The 18,370-nt window shown below is 39.6% G+C and overlaps 1 protein-coding gene across 1 annotated transcript in view; it reads right to left on the bottom strand.

Moving 5' to 3' along the window:
- TRPC6 (transient receptor potential cation channel subfamily C member 6) overlaps positions 1 to 18,370 on the bottom strand; it is a 113,801-nt gene that overhangs the window by 24,575 nt on the left and 70,856 nt on the right. Inside the window, exons 3-6 of the mRNA XM_087756789.1 lie at positions 15,986 to 16,171; positions 13,688 to 13,852; positions 8,752 to 8,965; positions 6,671 to 6,898 (exon numbers count right to left, since the gene is read on the bottom strand). Coding sequence (XP_087612915.1) covers positions 6,671 to 6,898; positions 8,752 to 8,965; positions 13,688 to 13,852; positions 15,986 to 16,171 — 793 coding nt within the window. The remainder of the gene's footprint in view (positions 1 to 6,670; positions 6,899 to 8,751; positions 8,966 to 13,687; positions 13,853 to 15,985; positions 16,172 to 18,370) is intronic.

Genomic DNA, 18,370 nt, shown 5'->3' with positions numbered 1-18,370 from the left:
GAAGCGATACGCATCATCGCGGCTCTTGATAAAAGGGAGCCTCCATGGGTCCAAATACGGCAATCATTAAGTGAGCCCTTCACAAAGTTTTTAGACCGGCTGCAAGCGGCGCTCCAGGTTGCTCGACTTCCTGAGCAGGCTAAGGAGGCGATACTGCTTGACTGTGCACGTACGCAAGCAAACCCACAAACTGCAGTGTTGCTAAGACAGTTACCCATAGGGACCACGTTTTCACAGATGATTCGTTACGTGCTGGAACAGGAACAGGCGCAAAGTATGCAACCAGTAGTGGCCGCAGTCCATGTGGCCTGCCGCGGCGCACGACTTACGTGCCGTAAGTGTGGGGGGCAAGGACACATGGCGCGACAATGCCCTTCAAAAATAAACACCCCCGGAACAGGGGAAGGAGAGAGAGACCTACGATGCTGGCGCTGTGGGCAACTAGGCCACAGAGCTCGACAGTGCAAATCGGGGAGTCAGCAAAGGAGACCAGGCTGGGGAAACGAGAAGAGGGGATGGCTGAGGGCCGTGCCATCCCCACCTGCCCCAGTGATCAGCTCAACAGGCCCGACGACAGCAGCGCAATGTATGGCACAGGGAGTCTCTCCTTCCCCGGGACCAGCACAGTCGCCTGCGGTCCCAATGATGCAATATCCAACTCAGCTGCCTTGGGGAGATGGGAGCGCGCAATAGAGGAGGCTGGGGATAGAGCCTCGCCGTATGTGGCACTCACCCTAAACATGACCACACGACCAGAAGTAGATATTATAGTTACCCCATGGCTCCCAGAGTTGGGGGGAACACCACGCCTCGTGTTAAGAGCCCTTTTAGATACAGGAGCGGATGTTACAGTAATCCCATCACATCTATGGCCAGATGATTGGCCACTCGAACCGAGAGGTTCGCTGCAAGGCGTGGGAGGCATGCAGACCTCGCATCAAAGCAGGAACCCAATGCAAATTATGTTGAAGGATCCGGAATCCAGACAAGCTAGGGTAGCATGGTGTAACCCCATCATTGCTGAGTTACCCATTGTCATCTTGGGACGATGTTGCTTGCAGAAGATGAATATAGTGCTGCGTACAAATTTATCATAATGGCCACTGCCTGTGTCCGCCCATTAAAACTCACCTGGTTGACAGATAAACCAGTGTGGGTAGAGCAGTGGCCATTGACAGAGGAAAAGAGGGCGGCTGTTCGACAATTGGTACAACGAGAACTTGATGAAGGACACATCGAACCCTCTACAAGTCCCTGGAACACCCCCATTTTCGTGATAAAGAAAAAATCGGGAGCGTGGCGACTGCTACATGATCTACGCGCAGTTAATGCATGTATACAAGACATGGGTCCGCTACAAGCGGGCCTCCCTTCTCCGGCCATGATTCCACCTGACTATCAAATAGTGGTTATAGATATTAGAGATTGCTTTTTTAGTGTTCCCTTGCATGAAGAAGATAGAGTACGCTTTGCCTTTACTGTTCCTGAGCCTAACAATCAACACCCGTGCGCCAGATATCAATGGAAGGTGTTACCCCAGGGCATGAAAAACTCACCAGTCTTGTGTCAAATTGCTGTAGCTGCTGCGATACGCCCTATTCGAGAAAATTTCCCTACGGTCATCATTTTCCATTACATGGATGACGTGTTATTGGCGTCCAACCAAGAGGAGTTACTGGAAAAGGCACGCGTGCAGCTGATAGTCAGTTTGGAGCGACATGGGTTACACATTGAGCCTCGGAAAACACAGGTAGGGCGTGCAGTAAAGTATTTAGGTACTCAACTGAGGCCACGAAGCGTGACAGCACAATCATTTGAAATTCGGACTACAGTGACAACACTCCATGAGGCACAAAAATTAATTGGACAACTATTGTGGCTTAGAAACTTTATTCCAATATCTGAGGCAGAAATGACTACCTTATATCAACTCCTGAAAGGAGGAGATTCCCCCTAGCTCCAAGGACTCTTTCAAGAAACCATCAGGAGATTCTTAGGACAATTATGGAGCGAGCCCAGCATTGGGGTCTCGCTCGATTTACACCTGAACAACCGGTCACTGCCCTGATTTACATGACCGATACCGCTGGCCATGGTTTACTAATTCAAAATAATGGTGAAAAAGGCTGGCCTTTTGCTTGGTTGTATCAAGGCAAACCAAAGACGGCTTTAATTTCTTGGCCAACATTATTATCCCAGCTTATTCTCCGCTGTCGGAGGCAAACTCAACACTTAACAGGGAAGGACCCGGAGATCATCGCATTGCCCTGTTCTTTGGCACAGTGGGAGTTGGTACTTCCACAAGTGGGGCTCCTGCAAGCGGCGATAGCTGAATTTACGGGTCGTATTGAAGGTCTAAGACCACACCCCTGGGGGGAGATAATCCAGGTACTCCATTTTTTGCCAGCTAGTGCCATAGTTGAACAACCCACCGGAGGCCGCACAGTTTTTACCGACGCGTCATCGATTACTGGGAAAGCTGTCGTTACATGGCAGGAGGATGGTCAGTGGACCCACATTAGTTATCAAGATCAAGGGCAATCCGTGCAGTATCTTGAGGCCAAAGCGGTATGGATGGCTCTCACTCAATGGCCCGAAGAGGCCTTGGATCTAATCACAGACTCTTGCTATGTATATAAGTTACTGAAGAAGTGCCGATGGGCACTTGGGGCAACGTCAGAGATTGCCGGAATGTTGCTCACCGCATTGCAAATGAGAACCGCTCCTGTCTGTCCTATCCATGTTAATAGTCATAGTTCCATACCGAGTTTTCTTTCTGCTGGGAATGAAATAGCGGACAGCTTAGCAAAGAGCGTACTGGCGGTTGAAGAAACTTCTAACCTAAGGCGAGCTTTCCGCCTGCATGAGCTCCTCCACTGTGGAGCTCGCGGTTTAGCTAGGCTCGCTGGCATTACGTTGCAAGATGCTCGCTCTGTGATTGCTGCTTGTCCTGTGTGTTCCAAAGGTCCCCTCTGGGAGGCAGGGGTAAACCCTCGAGGGTTGCAGCCCAACCAAATATGGCAGTCTGATGTTACGATTTATGAACCCTTTAATCCACGTAAGTATCTGCATGTCACAGTTGATACCTGCAGTGGAGTTATTTTAGCGACTATGCATGCTAAACAAAATGCTCTCGCAGTTGTTTTACATTGGCAGGACTGTATGGCGCAACTTGGCATCCCACAAAAAATTAAAACAGATAATGGAGCGGCATATGTCAGCAAGAAGACAAAGGACTTTTGCGCGCGCTGGGATATTCAGTTGAGTCATGGCATTCCCTATAACAGTACGGGCCAAAGCATTGTAGAACGCGCGCACCGCACATTAAAAGAGTTACTCGACCGACTTAGGGAGGGGGAAAAGATAAGCCCAGGAACAGGGGTTCCCCCTCCCCTTGACCCTCCCTTATTTCGGGCACAGCGTCTGTTGACGACGGCACTAATTACCTTAAATCATACCATTCGAGGGAACACCTATAAAACCCAGACTGCAACCCAGGCACATTTCCGGCTCGATGAGAACGAAGGGCCTTACCCTTTGGTTCAAGTACGGGACCTGCAAACCCGTGAATGGGGGGGCCTTATTCCCTCCGTTGCTTGGGACGTGGGTATGCGTGTGTGCAAACCGAGAAAGGGACGCTAGAATGGGTACCCAGTCGAAATATTCGACCGTATAGACATTAATCAATCTATTGAGTCTTATCTTGACAGGTTACCATTTCCCTATGCATCCTGATGGTGTGGGGGAGTAATGAGGGAGCCGCGACGAACTACTGGCTGGACTGGGCAAAATCTATGAACGTAACGGATGCGTGTCTGTATAAGTCTTACCATATATCGATTATTTTACACGCAGCTTCCCCAGCAAGATCCAGAACTACTGGAGCTAAGGGAGGGGGAAATGTAGTAAAGATAAGGGCTGGCGACCGGAAGATCACGTGCTGTACGGAAAGAGTTAAGGGTCGACCCTCCCTTGTCTCCGCCCCTTATAACATGACACGCCTACTGCTGGGGGTATAAAGCCCGTGTTGGCTGGAGATCTGGTGGGATAACCTTGATGTGTAGTGTTTGCTACACTCAAGCAGGGCCACCTAGAGCTGGTTGCCCAGGATCACATCCAGACGGCATTTGAGTATCTCCAAGGATGGAGACTCCACCACCTCACTGGGCAACCTGTGCCAGTGCTCGGTCACTCTCACAGTAAAAAACTGTTTCCTGATGTTCAGAGGGAACCTCCTGTGTTCAGTTTGTGCCCATTGCCTCTGGTCCTGTCACTGGCCACCACTGAAAAGAGCCTGGCTCCATTCTCTTTGCAGCCTCTCCTCAGGCATTTATATACATTGATAAGATCCTCCCTGAGCCTTCTCTTCTCCAGGCTGAACAGTCCCAGCTTCCTCAGCCTTTCCTTACAGAAGAGATGCTCCAGTGCCTTCATCATCTTTGTGGCCCTTCACAGGCCCTTCTTTCCAATATGTCCATGTCTCTCTCATACTGGGGAGCCCAGAACTAGACACAGGACTCCAGGTGTGGCCTCACCAGTGCTGAGTAGAGGGCAAAGATCACCTCCCTCGACCTGGTGGCAATGCTTTGCCTAGTGCAGCCAAGGATACCATCGGCCTTCTTTGCCACAAGGGCCCTTTGCTGGCTCATGTTCAACCTGGCGTTCACCAAGTTATGTTTGCTAGCCTATGATGAAAGCTGTGGCATTAAATATTCACTTTTAATATTATCCATTTTAGTATGACCATACATAGATGTTCTCCAAGCATAATTCAGTGTACACGAGGGTAGAAAGGCTCTACAGAGGGATCTGGACAGGTTGGATCGATGTGCCGAGGCCAACTGTATGAAGTTCAACAAGGCTCAGTGCCGGGTCCTGCACTTTGGTCACAACAACCCCATGCAACGCTACAGGCTTGGGGAGGAGTGGCTGGAGAGCTGCCTGGCGAAAAAGGACCTGGGGGTGTTGGTCAACAGCCAGCTGAATATGAGCCAGCAGTGTGCCCAGGTGGCCAAGAAGGCCAACAGCATCCTGGCTTGCATCAGAAATAGTGTGGCCAGCAGGATTAGGAAAATGATCATCCCCCTGTACTATGCACTGGTGAGGCCGCACCTCAGTTTTGGGCCCCTCACTACAAGAAGGACATCGAGGTGCTGGAGCATGTCCAAAGAAGGGCAACAAAGCTGGTGAAGGGTCTAGAGAACAAGTCTTATGAGGAGCGGCTGAAAGAACTGGGGTTGTTTAGTCTGGAGAAAAGGAGGCTGAGGGGAGACCTTATTTCTCTCTACAACTACCTGAAAGGAGGTTGTAGCCAGGTGGGGGTCGGTCTCTTCTCCCTAGTAACAAGCGATAGGACAAGAGGAAATGGCCTCAAGCTGCGCCAGGGGAGGTTTAGGTTGGATATTAGGAAAAACTTCTTCACTGAAAGGGTTGTCAAGCATCAGAACAGGCTGCCTGGGGAAGTGGTTGAATTCCCATCCCTGGAGGTATTTAAAAGACGGGTAGACGTGGTGCTTAGGCACATGGTTTAGTGATGGACTTGGCAGTGCTAGGTTAACAGTTGGGCTTGATGATCTTAAAAGATTTTTCCAACCCAAACAATTCTGTGATTCTATACACTAAAAAATGGCTCAACTGCTTAAATGCATAACAAAGTCACAACTCATGACTGATGTCAACGGAAGCTGTCTTGCTAGATGATACAGTATTATACAGCATACATGAGTTACAAGACTTGTGCTTGTCATACCTAGAAACTGTGAACATAAAAAGTCACTGTTTGCAAATTCTTCAAATGGGTGTTACTGAAAACTAAATTAATATTTAACTAGCTGCTTTTATAACTTACATGAAATTTGTAACTTTCTAGTGAAATTTATAAGACTACAATTTAATGGGTTTCAGAATATGTACATTAATTGCTCTGCTCTTTCTACAGCCTGGATAATGAAGAAATGCAAGCTTATCAGAAATAGTATTTGAGGCATAGACTAGAGATAGAAACCAATATAATTCAGTATTTAGAGAAAAATATTTAATAAAGAGAAGAGAAGAGAGTTGTAGTGGTGTTGAGAGTGAACACAAGTAAACAGAGCTTAATCTTTTCTCATTTGGGCAAAATAGCTTCTAGTCATTTCTCACATATGCCAAACAAGTTTATTAACATTTTTATCTCTTACTGGTAAAGACAGTGGATTGAGAAATATTAAAATAATATAACAGAGTCTCTGAGCAAAGAATATATAAAAGATACATTGGTCATGTTGGCAAAGCAGGTTTAAGAAGTTTCTGCATCTCATTGCTTAGTTCTGCCCCTGCATTACAGTACATCACATTCACAGTTGTGCCAACACAAGTGTTTGCAGGACAGCATTGTGTAACTGAACAGATGAAATGACCTGGATTAAAATAACCTTAAATAGGGGTGGAGTGACAGTGGGGTTATTTTGATCTTAGATCATTTCAGTGCCTGATGTCTAGAACAGTCCCCAAAGAGATGTATGAGCATAGCCAACGGAACTGTGATCAAATAGTAGGGATGAGAAAGAGAAGAATGGGTGGGAATTTCTTTAGCAGTACATTGTGGAACTAAAGCATTGGAGACTTATTAACAGCAAATCAATTCATCTTGGCCCAAGAAGTAAGTCTTAATCACGTGCAATCAACTTACCCAAGGTGTAGTATTTTATGTTGGGCTCCAGTGTTGGACTTGTCAGATCTTTCATATTTGCATCAACGAAGTTCTGGGCTCTGGACGCATGCCAAAATGCCATAAACCTTGCTATAAATGATGCTGCAAAAATTGCTAACATACCAAAATCAAGCATATTCCATAACTCAAAAAGGTATTCCTTTGGACCTTGAGACCAAATTTCTTTACATTCAGACCATATCATGCCTGTATAAGACAGAACAGAGAAAACAGTGTGTTCTTTTATCTTCATGTTTGTTTTAATTTATATTTTATTATGTATAGGATATGGTCTTGGTTGCAGTCAAACTCAAAACCATTTTGGTCAGTGGGAGTTCGAACACAAACTGAAAATCCTTGAACCTGCCAATTAATATACATTCCAGTACTTCTTTCTCATGTGAGTAATAATAATCTTTCATACTGCTTTTTCCTGTACAACTACAAAATCTTTCAAAGAGAAGAACTGGATGTCAATATTATCATCTGTTACACAGAAAGAGAGTGAAAGAGCAGAAATGCTCTGGCATGATCATACAGTGGTAGAACTAACAGCAGAACTCACGTTTTCTTATTTGCAGAGTACCCTGGGTACAGTCTATTTTACTGAAATTGCAAATATATGTGACAAATGAGCATAAAAGTAAGAATCAGACCTAATGCTTCTTCAATAGAACAAAGGTATCTGTTTGATTCCTAATTATTCCCCCTTAATAATAAAATATAGGAGTACAATATTTGTTTATGGCATCCTTTTTATTGAGAAAATTCTTCTCCTTTTCAAGATAAAATTTATTTAATCATGAAATACATTTCTAGGATTCTAAAGACAGTTGATAAAAAACTGAACTGGAATACTGTCACTATTTTTTGCACTTATCGAATTGTCTGAAGGAACTTTTCATCATTTTAAGATAAGGACAATTATAATGTTAATTACAGTAATTAAATTCAATGCTACATCTGTATGCACTGAATTAATTTTTCATAAACCATCTTATGCATGACACTGAAATAAATAAAAATAGATCAAATTAGCAAACTAGAACTTTAAATTGGAAAATTATTATTTGCTCCTTTATTATCAGATGAAAACACTGAAACTTATAGAATATTTGGAAACCTAAATGCCACATTATTCCCATAATACACAATTATATTAATTTATATACAGCTGTATGAGGAAATAAATAAAGACTGTCAATGTCTTTTAGAGCTATAAGAATCAGGTGGTGTACAAATGGCTCTAATTTCAATCACAGAGAGCTCATAAAAGCAAAATATTTTAAATGCATAAGTTCTTGAATGGAAACAGATTTTACTTAGCTTGAATTTAACTCTCCCATATTACTGTCTTAACAAGCAGAACCTAGATCTTTAAAATATGTCAGCATCTAAACCCCATTGGAATAATTGGTATTAGACTTGCAAATAAGAATCAGACAGCTATAATATTTTTGAGGGTCTGTGCTCAAGTTCTTACACTGTTCGGTACTTCATCACCGACTTGAATGGGTCAGCTCAGAGTACTATTCCTAGTATTCAGTTCATCCTATGTTGGGATGGAAAAATCTACCGCTGAATGTTCAGGGGTCTATATTCTGCTTCTCTTTTGTCGATAATACATGCAGCTATACACTATTAATTCTGCAGTCATACTTGCAAAGTAAGAGAATCTTAGCAGAAAGAGACAATTGGACACAAAAAAACTTGGCCCATGATGTGGAAATCCTTCCCCTTGGGAGTTGACACAGCCTAACTCAAAAAACATCCAGAAATCTGGTAGACACTTTCTTTTGAAATAATAAAACTGAATTCATTAATATTCAGATGATGTAGATTTCACCTAAGTCCTTAACCTGAGTGTTTTTGATTAACTAGGCACACGTGAACCCTGCTGTCCTCCAGTAAGAAACATGAGGCCAATGTGGGAATGCAGCCAGTTGAATAAACTCCCTTTGTTGCAATTTTTACACATAACATTAATAGCAAAGGATTAAATTGGGTCCAGTGTCACTGAAATCATAGCAAGACAAATTTAAGTGAGAATTAATCTTTACCTATTACCCAAGAAATAATGAGCATCTCCATCCATGAGAAACAGGATGTTTTCATCCTAAATAGCTGTTTTACATTGCCTGTTGTTTCATTAGGTCGGAGTTTGGTGCCATCAAATCTGTCAGCTGCATTCATGACAAGCAGACCAAGAAAAATGGTGAAAGAGGCTGCATGGGCTACAAACTTCATAAATGGTCCACGCATTATCCTCCCCAGCTGCAACAGAGGTTATGAAACACAAGGATATTGCATTGCCTTCTTCCAAAATAAAAATGTATAAAAAGAACAGTAACACAGAGAAATATATATTTCAATAACACCCAGGAACAAATATTTGGAAAAAGTTGTATACTATGATGCCATGCTGACAGTCACCTTTAAAAGTTTCTACTTATTTACTATTTTCAGAGGGATAATCTCTCAGTTTCACCATATACGTATTTTTAACTCCGTGTTTTGAAATAATTCTGTAATTATTTTGGGGCATATGTGTCTATTATAGGTAATCAAGAGAAAAACAGTTGTTGAATTTCTTATATGCTAGTCATCTTTATGAGGCAACAAAGAAAATGAGATTTTGACACTTACTAAAAGCATTAAATTATCATCAGGAATGAATTATGACTAAAGGATTCTGTTTCTTGACTGACGTGATACTCAGTTTAGCACAGTTATTGTGCAGTTTTCCCAACTTATTTTCTTTTCAAAAAAAAGTCATGAGGCCTCAAAAGGTTATGTTTATAGTTCTGTAGTGTCTTAATTTCCTTCCTGACTCCTTTAATGGAAATGTCCTCAACTTTGTCATGACTAAGAACAACTTTAAAATGGTTTAGTGCAACACTTGGAAAACCTAAAAGTTCCATACGAACTCACACAAGGCTGAACTTTTAGCAATTATTTACTTTATTTTTGAGAGTGCCTGTATTAATAGTAAAAGTCTTAGATTGTTCACTTAGTTGGCAGCTGCAGAAAAATACTTTTTAATTTTAGATGAAGACAGTATCTGCGTCTGACAAAAATTCCTTGGAAAGAACTGAAAGCAAGTGTCACGGATCTTAGCTGAAACATGTGATGATCTGTGGTCTGGGAAAGGGAGGGGAAGGCAGAAAGATAAGATATTGGTATTTGTATTTTTGCTACACTTGTTTCAATATCGAAGTCAGAATTTGCTGTCCTTACAGTCAGCTTTTAGAGAAACACAGAATAAGAGGATGCAGCCGAGAATGCGATGGTAAGGTCTGAAATACAGAGAACATTAAGAAAACTAGACAAATGTAAGAAGATACTGTTAAAGGAACACTGTCAAGGTTAGCGGGCACAAAATTTGATCTTCTTTCTCTTTTATATTATTTTGCAAACCCATGCCATTCATTATGTTTCTCACTCAATAAAATTAATTTATCTTTTATTAAATAAAATATTCTGTCAGCCTCATGAGATGAGCTTCAACAACCAATTATTTTCCGTGAACTACAAAGCGAATAGGTAAATATCATGGGGAAAGATTTTATTTCAAGCCAGGAAGGAACAGTCATAAACAACACACAATAAAGCAGAGCTGGAAAATTATAAAGTACCTTGACAGTGTCCTTTTAAATGCATTATTCTTGTGTTCACAAACGAAGATGGGTTAGGAGACAGAAGCCAGAAAGAGACATAGCCAGAAAAGAAGAAAAAATACTTAAGGAGGTAAGGTTAATATATCCCTTGATCAAAAAATACAAAATTTAAAAGACTGAACTCCTAGCGTTCCCTCTCCCACCCCTTCAAAGAGACAGAAAAGTATTTTTTACATATATATATAGTAAAATCTCCCCAGAAGCAGGACTGACTATGGTTGAACAGATTAAACAAATGCTGGAAGTTGTTATGACATTGCCATATAACAGTGATCCAATAAAATCTTGAAATGACACTTTTAAAATTCCAAATCTCTTTATGGAGAAGATATAGGTCAGAAAATATGGATCAGGGAAAGAAAGAGCAACATGTAAAGACAAGGCCATAATCTTGCAAGTTTGGACTTTTCTATAAGCTAGAGTCCCTCCTTAATACACTTCCACTGCGCATTTTGACATAATAAATTCCCTCCCATTGCACAGATCAAGGACATGATCTTCTAAATGCTCTGAATCTCTTTCTATAATTTAAGTGGGTTTGGGTTTTGTTCTAGGTTTTTTTCTGGTTTCTGATCCTCTGTGCTATGGTCTTTGGTTTGCTATAGAGTTTTGGAGAGTGTTTTGTAGGTTGGTTTGGGTTAGGACAAGATATACAACAGTTATACTGTGGATACTTCGATGTGTATTTGTCTGTATATAGGGTCATCTGAAATCGCTGGGGACTGAAGTCAGTGATTCACATTATTTCACCTTTGTGACTCTGCAGAAACAATCAGTATTGTAACATTGTGGAGCATGGCATTGATAAAGAAATGATAAAATAGGACTCCAGGTAGCACATCTATCACAAAGGAGAAAAGGCCTGATAACAAAAAAGACATAATGCATATACTTCTTTAGGAAGGACAATTTCCTGGCTCCTCATATACTGGACATGATGTTCAATTTCTTTTCCTCTACCACAGTGCAAAAGAGGAATGTCTATAACCCTCAGAACATGCTTCTAGAAAGCACGTAGGGACTTATCAAGTTACTTCTTTAGAAATGCCAACTCCAGGTGGCTGGGAACAGTGAAAGACGACTCAGTTTCAAATTCAGATCCCTCATCTTGGCCAGGGGCTGACTGAATTACTTATGAATTCATAAAGCTAAAAATCTAAATTCTATTAATAATTAGAGCTGAACAGCACAGATATTAGAGATTCTTGGACATAACTGAAAAAAGTTTTTATTCTTTCAAAATGTCGTGTAATAAAACAGTATTCTAGAAGTTTTGAGTTAATTATGTCAGTAGTTAGACTGAATTACCAATTAGAAATGCAGAGCAAACAGTTCACAAAACTCTGAAGTGCCTCCATGTGGATTGCTGGCTGAAACTCAAATAAGAGGCAATCTTAATTCCTTTCAACATCTGACACTAGTGAATTCCTGCCAAATCAACAGGACTTTGTCCACATATTTCTACGAAATTTCTTCCAGATCAGAAACTCTCAATTCAGTATCTGTGGTCCAAGCTCAAATTAATTTTTTCCTAAAGAGGAAACTGGTCAGCTATACAGGTAACTGACTGAGATGTTGAAATGTCATAAAGACATTTTTGCCTTTCCCAGAGCCATGGCATGAGAATATAAAGAAATGTGTCAGAATAACTCCACTGCAAGCTGTTATTTTCACCACAAATACCGTATTTTCTCTCTTGTGTCACTGTGCCCTATAGTGCCAAACCTGGAAAAAGAATGGGTACTTTATCTTGGTAGGAGGAGAAGAGATTTATAAAATTCCATCAATTCATAGACGGAATGGACTCTGTTGATACAGATCATGTTCTGTATTGGAGCCATCCTATCCTGAAATTAAACAGTGAACATTTTTGTCTTCAAAAAACAGAAGAATCAAATTTTGAAGTATGAGCAAAGCACAAGGTAAGAAATGGCAACTGGTGAAAAAGGTGGATTAGATTTTACATTTGCAGAATATAATGAAACAAAAAGCATTCAACATATAAATCACACGATGAGACAATTAAATAGTGACAGAGGAAGGGAAACCTTAAAGGATGCTGTCCCTTGAACCTTGACCTTAAAAAGCTACTCAGAAATAGCTTTTCCAGAATTTACAATGGTTCAAATTTACTTTAAAATCCAATAAAACATTGAAAAAGGAAAATGACAAATAGAGAAGTCACTGCTACAGTTGAAAACCAGTTACTGAAGTATGTTGAATCTCAAGGCGTGTTTTAAGACAAAAGTATTCATAAAAATCCTAGTCACTGTACAAAAAGTGAAAATGATGTAACTTATTTTTATTGCCCTGACTAAAAGAAATGAAAAATACAGCAAAACAAAAAAGGCCCACCTTTCTCCTCTCAGAGAACAATAAAAAAAAAAAAAAACAAACCACAAAGACCTCAGTCTTCTCTTTCAACCTTCCTCTTCCCCTGGAATCATTGTATGTGCACAGGATTCAGCCTGCTAAAATCACGGATGTTATACTGTAACCTGTTGAATAATCCTTATAGGATCCCATTTGTTCCCTCTAACATACTCTCATGGGAAATCTTCCGTCAGTGTCCATTTAAAATGGATAGTGATCAGCTAAAACAGAGATTCAACACAAAGTTCAGAGAGGTCAGAGATTGTAACCCATCTTCAGTGAAAGGCTTTCCACACTGTATATCATCCAAAACACATACAGCATCCAAATCCAGACAGTGCATTATAAATAGATGCAGGGGAGGCTGTGTGACTGCTTTAAAAACCTCATGAAATATAATGAGTATTAGCGCTGTCTTCACAAGCCAACACAGTTCACTTTGACTTCTAGAAAACTGAGGATGATTGTTTTAATTTCTGGCATTCATGTTTCAGCAATTTTTATCTATTAATTTTTAATCATCAAAAATAAAATTGCCTTTGAGGTAACTGGAATCAACGCACAGCTTGAACTTAGTCTAACTCTGAATCAATGGGAAATGAGGATCCTCTGCATCTGCCTACTAAGGCAACAACTAAATGGAAAAAAGTTTGACTCGTTGTTTCTAAAGTACAATTTCTACAAGGCAACTCTTGCTCAACCATTGTAATTTAATTTAATATACATTGCATTTAACACAACACATTTACCTGTCTTAATTACAAGTGTCAGAACATGCAATCTCGTAGCCATTCCATTCTAACCCAGCTTTAAAATAACACTTTTCTGAAGTATTATTTAAGCATGTCAGTAATTTATACTCATGCTTCATCTTTCCCAGACAGGAATCTACATACAGATGATACAGGAGTTAATAAAAGGCCATTACAAGATTTCACAGACTGACCTTACTGCAAGGAGCAATCCAGTAAGCCATTGAAAGGAATGGCAGTCCTACCGCAACAGCAAGAACAACCAGAAACTTCACTGCCATGGTCTGCTGCCGTAAACCTGACAAATTCTCATACCAGATTGAGAGAAGTTGTTGCTGGCAGTTTGGATGTGCTACAAACTGTAACAAAGAAAAGGAGCACAACAAAATAATATTGCTATCAGAATATCTTTTATTAAAATAACAGCTATAAGAAGTGCATTAAGAATACGGGAATAGCAACAACTCAGCTTATATTCAAAGGAGCATTAACAAGGGTATCAGAAAAAGTTTTCTGATGATCATAATCTCCCAGTATGCACACATATTGCTATCAGCAACAAGAAATCCTTTAATTTAAAAAACTATTATTTTATTGACACTGTGTTCCATCACAAACTATTAATTTCCATCTAAGAGTAATTAAAGATAAACTTTATCTGGGCAAACTCTACTTGTTTCTGACATTTATAATTTCCATGTTACTACTTCAGAAATTCCAAAACTTTAAGTCTTTTTGTTCTGCAAAGGATGCTATATAGTCTTTAGTTATGAAAGAAAGAATATGCCGTATTTTCACATGCTGACATGGAAAATACCGTTTCTTTCAGCTGGCATAAGAAAACAGCTGTCACTTTTGCTGGAAATCAGCTAAGGACTACTTATAACTTGGTTCTGGAATCTTTTGGACAAACTCTGCAAAACTGAGAAGTTTGGCCTATATCCCCTTTTCTGTCAAAACCTCGGGGGAGTATAAGAAGAATCTTACAAAGGTAGATATTAATAAACAGTGGATTCTTGTGCACCGTAAATTTTTAAGTCTAGACCTGGAAATACAATTAAAAATTCAACTGAATCTAGTATTTTTTTTCTAGAATAGTTCTCTATATTTAAAGGATGATTGGCTGAAGGTGCAACAAACGCCTATCAGGCAAGAGAAAGTGTTGAAAGAAAGTTCACATTCAAGGAAAGATTAAGACTCAAATACTAGGAAGGACAAAGTCAATGTGATATCTTCTCTTCGAAAGTTGTTTCAGCTCTCTTTAGTGACTGTAGCTTGCCAAGTGTTTTGCAGGTTTGTGTTCATATGCTGGTAGGCACTCTTCAGTCAAAATGGTTTTCTTCTTTTCTTCCCTTCATGAACACATAAATAATCCTCACATAAAAATGGTTTAGGCGTCTCCCAGAGATGTGAACTCAATTTTTGTAAAAAATCTGCAACTCTTGTCTGATAAATTAGATCTGTATAGTCAGTCCATACTGGATTTTTAACAGTCCTGATTCCCTATCTATTTTTTTTTTTTGTTAAAATAAGATATTGTTTATTTTCACAGTGTTGATCTGATCCATTTCATTATGTAGGAAAAGTTTTATCAAAGGTCTTGCTGCTCTGTCAGGAGATAGCTCTACTTTAGGGTAACCTGCTTTCGAACTATATTCCTGAGCTGTATCTTCTTGATCTTTGGTTGGACAAACTTCATCACACAAATTATTTCTCCCTGATTCACACACATGTCACCTAGAACTTTACAACCTCTATTATCCAAGAGAAGTTTTATGGTAATTCAAGGGTCTTGGTGCAGCTACTAACTCAAACGGTTTCACTAAGCACTTTTTTGATGCAGACCAGAGTATTAAACTGACAGTAGAAATGAAAGTAAGCCAAAGAAGGGACAATAACTCTGGTATTTAACACCGCCTGGAGCCTGCTGTTCTTCAGAAGTGAGAACCACAATACTATTACTCCTAGATTGCGTCTCTGATCCCCTATACAGACAAATATACATTTTCTGTGAGATACACAATTTCACTAAGTTTTCTCAGCTTTCTGAGTAAGACACAACAGCGTGACAAAAATGTGTATCAATATTTGTTATTATGCAGCGCACAGGAGTGCTGTGCTACCCTCTGGCTTTTATTGCACCTGACACTTTTCCGGGCTGCAGAAGTAGTGCAAATTTCTTCCAGCTTTTTTAAAAAATAGATTAAAACTAAGTAAATATCTGCAAATTTTGCATATAGCTACACATTTTTTTAGAGCCATTTGCTCTCATACTCACTGTGACCAATATCCACCCTGAATGGATCCACAACACTTCTTGTTTATATTGCAAGCTATCTGGGGCAAGGATTCTTTTGTTTGTAAAATACACTGTGCAGAAGGGCCCAAATGTTCATTTAAGTGTCAGAGGCTACCAAAACATAAGCATTTAATAATAGCACAATTTAATACCACTATCATGACATTTCTGTTTGATCAACATAATTGCTTACTTTTTTAACTTCATACTTAATGGCGAGTTTTAAGCGGCTAAGGCTGGGGCGACCACGTTCTCCATTATTATGGCTCATCTCTACATCGCCATTCAAAATAGCTTCCACTTCTTCTGTATTTCTGCACAAATCAAGGAGTCCAACTACAAAATCCTTGCATTGCATAGACAATTTCTTGTAATCATTCTAGAAAAGAAAAGAAGAAAGAAGATAACTTGCTGTTTAGACCTAACATAAGAGAAATAGTTTTACATCCCAGCTACACACCTCTGAGCACCAATAATCTGTTTGCATCTTGTTACATTTTTTTTCTGGTAGATTACCAGCACTTTGTTATCAGGCATCTACTTCCCCTGAATGTTCAGAGAGTAGGATTCGTCTCACCTTGGTTACATTGGACATCTACATTATCAATTTTTAAACCTGAGTTATGTCTCTAGACTTGCTTCAGAGCCAATTGAAAGTAAAAATACACTTTCAGAAATATTGTATGACATATTTTAATGACTATTTCAAGTTGAGATGAATAGCACAGGGGAAATTTTTCTGTTCACTGACTGTCACAGAAGTCTAGGTAACTAGCTCAGATGTAGAAAGTTACACTGTAGAGATCTCAGTTGGACAAGATGAGCACCCTACAGAGAACACATCTAAACAACTTCCCAATCTTCTTGGGAATTACATAAATATATTGAATTTTCTTAGGTCTTGAATTATTCTTGTAAATCTTATCTTTCTCATTTTCCAACATCTCTTTTAGCTTGCAAACACAAGATTTAATTGTTGTTTTCCAGCAACAGTGTCAGCAGTGCTACAGATAGCATGGTGATACCACATCTCTAACTTCAACTCAATGCTCTCTAGATCAAATATCTCACGACAGACTTTGCCGTGTGAGCCAAAATGTTGCTCTGCAACTGCAGGTTCAGTTGCTTATTGTTTTAACTACCAAATAATCTTCTGAGTCACTGTTTTCCAAAAGGTGTAAGTCAAAACAGAAAAAGATATTTCGATCATTGCAATCGACAGTTCATTAACCACTCCTTACTTGCAGCTGCGTTCGGGTCATAAAAGATGAATATAGCTAGACAGATAGGGAGTTAGATGGATATAGATATAGATGTATATCTAAAGCTAAAAAATGTGTACAGATATATTGCCCCTGGCCTAGATCTTAAAAGAGATTTACTCATATGTGTGTCAACAACTTCTGATATTTTTGTGATCTCTGCTAATTTTAATGTCATAAAGAGATGAAATTACTGTAGAATTTTTCCCAAACAAAAGAATAAAAAACCCCAACCACCCCACACCATACAGGACTGCTCATGTAGTCTCTATTTCATGTTCAAAGTAACTTTCTATGAATGCTTTTATTACAGTGACACATTTCCCCCTCTTCTGGTCTGTTCATAGCATTCCCCCTTCTCCCACTCTTAGTCTCTCTTTGGTCCCTTCTTTTTAATTACTTCCTTCATACTAACTGCTATCTAATGCACACCCTGGAAGAGAAACCATTATTTTCAGTATACAGAATACCTTAATTTATTTGCCGAGGGTGTACTTCATGCATGTTTATGCTTCATTACGCACAACACCACAATACCAGTTTATTACTTGGATATATTAAAGGATTGCATCCAAGTTTTCACTTTACTTAGATGGATGCAAACATTCACAGACAAATAGTTATAGACACTACTGTATGTCTGCATAAAACTGTTAGTGATTTATTGATTTAATAATGTAACATAAGCAAGATAGCTCAGATCTGTCATAAAAGAGAAAGGAAATTTAATGTCATTTCTCTACAAAGACAGCAGAAGCTAAATACTAGAACTAACCACTTCATGACATGCTGTATGTTTTATTATTGCATTATTTATTTTCCCTCTCTTCAGAAGAATAACAATAGAGATTAACCAAAATCCTGACTTCTTGGCACTACAGAAAGACATTTTTTGAGGGTAATATATCACCTTCTGTTCGGCTTTCATTTTTATAGCAGCAGCTAAGATAAGATTCAGTATTCAATCATTTTAATACATAAATGTCCTCTTCAAAGTTAAAGGAAAAGTAGCCATTTGATATTCACAAAGGAAAAACATGGAGTCAACCTATGCACCCTTGTAAGATTAGGTACCGTGAACTGTTCCAAACTGATATCTGACCCTTGAACATCAAAGGAAAAAAGGAATATTTTTCAATAAATTTAGGAACAAAATAATTTGGCCTTCAAATAACTATTACAAAATATTGTAATATATTTGTAATATATTGGTATGTGCGCATTTTCTGGTAGAAGATACATACATACATGCACACTCACATGCACTCTTCATCAGTATTTTCCAGCTCTGGTGACTGAGACATGATATGGATTTT

This window comes from Nipponia nippon, unplaced genomic scaffold (genome assembly GCF_047370975.1).
Source record: "Nipponia nippon isolate SJK-2023a ecotype South Korea unplaced genomic scaffold, ASM4737097v1 scaffold_2, whole genome shotgun sequence".
Taxonomy (NCBI): Eukaryota; Metazoa; Chordata; class Aves; order Pelecaniformes; family Threskiornithidae; genus Nipponia; species Nipponia nippon.
Note: the sequence above shows the minus strand (reverse complement) of the source record. Positions and strands in the feature narration are given on the sequence as shown.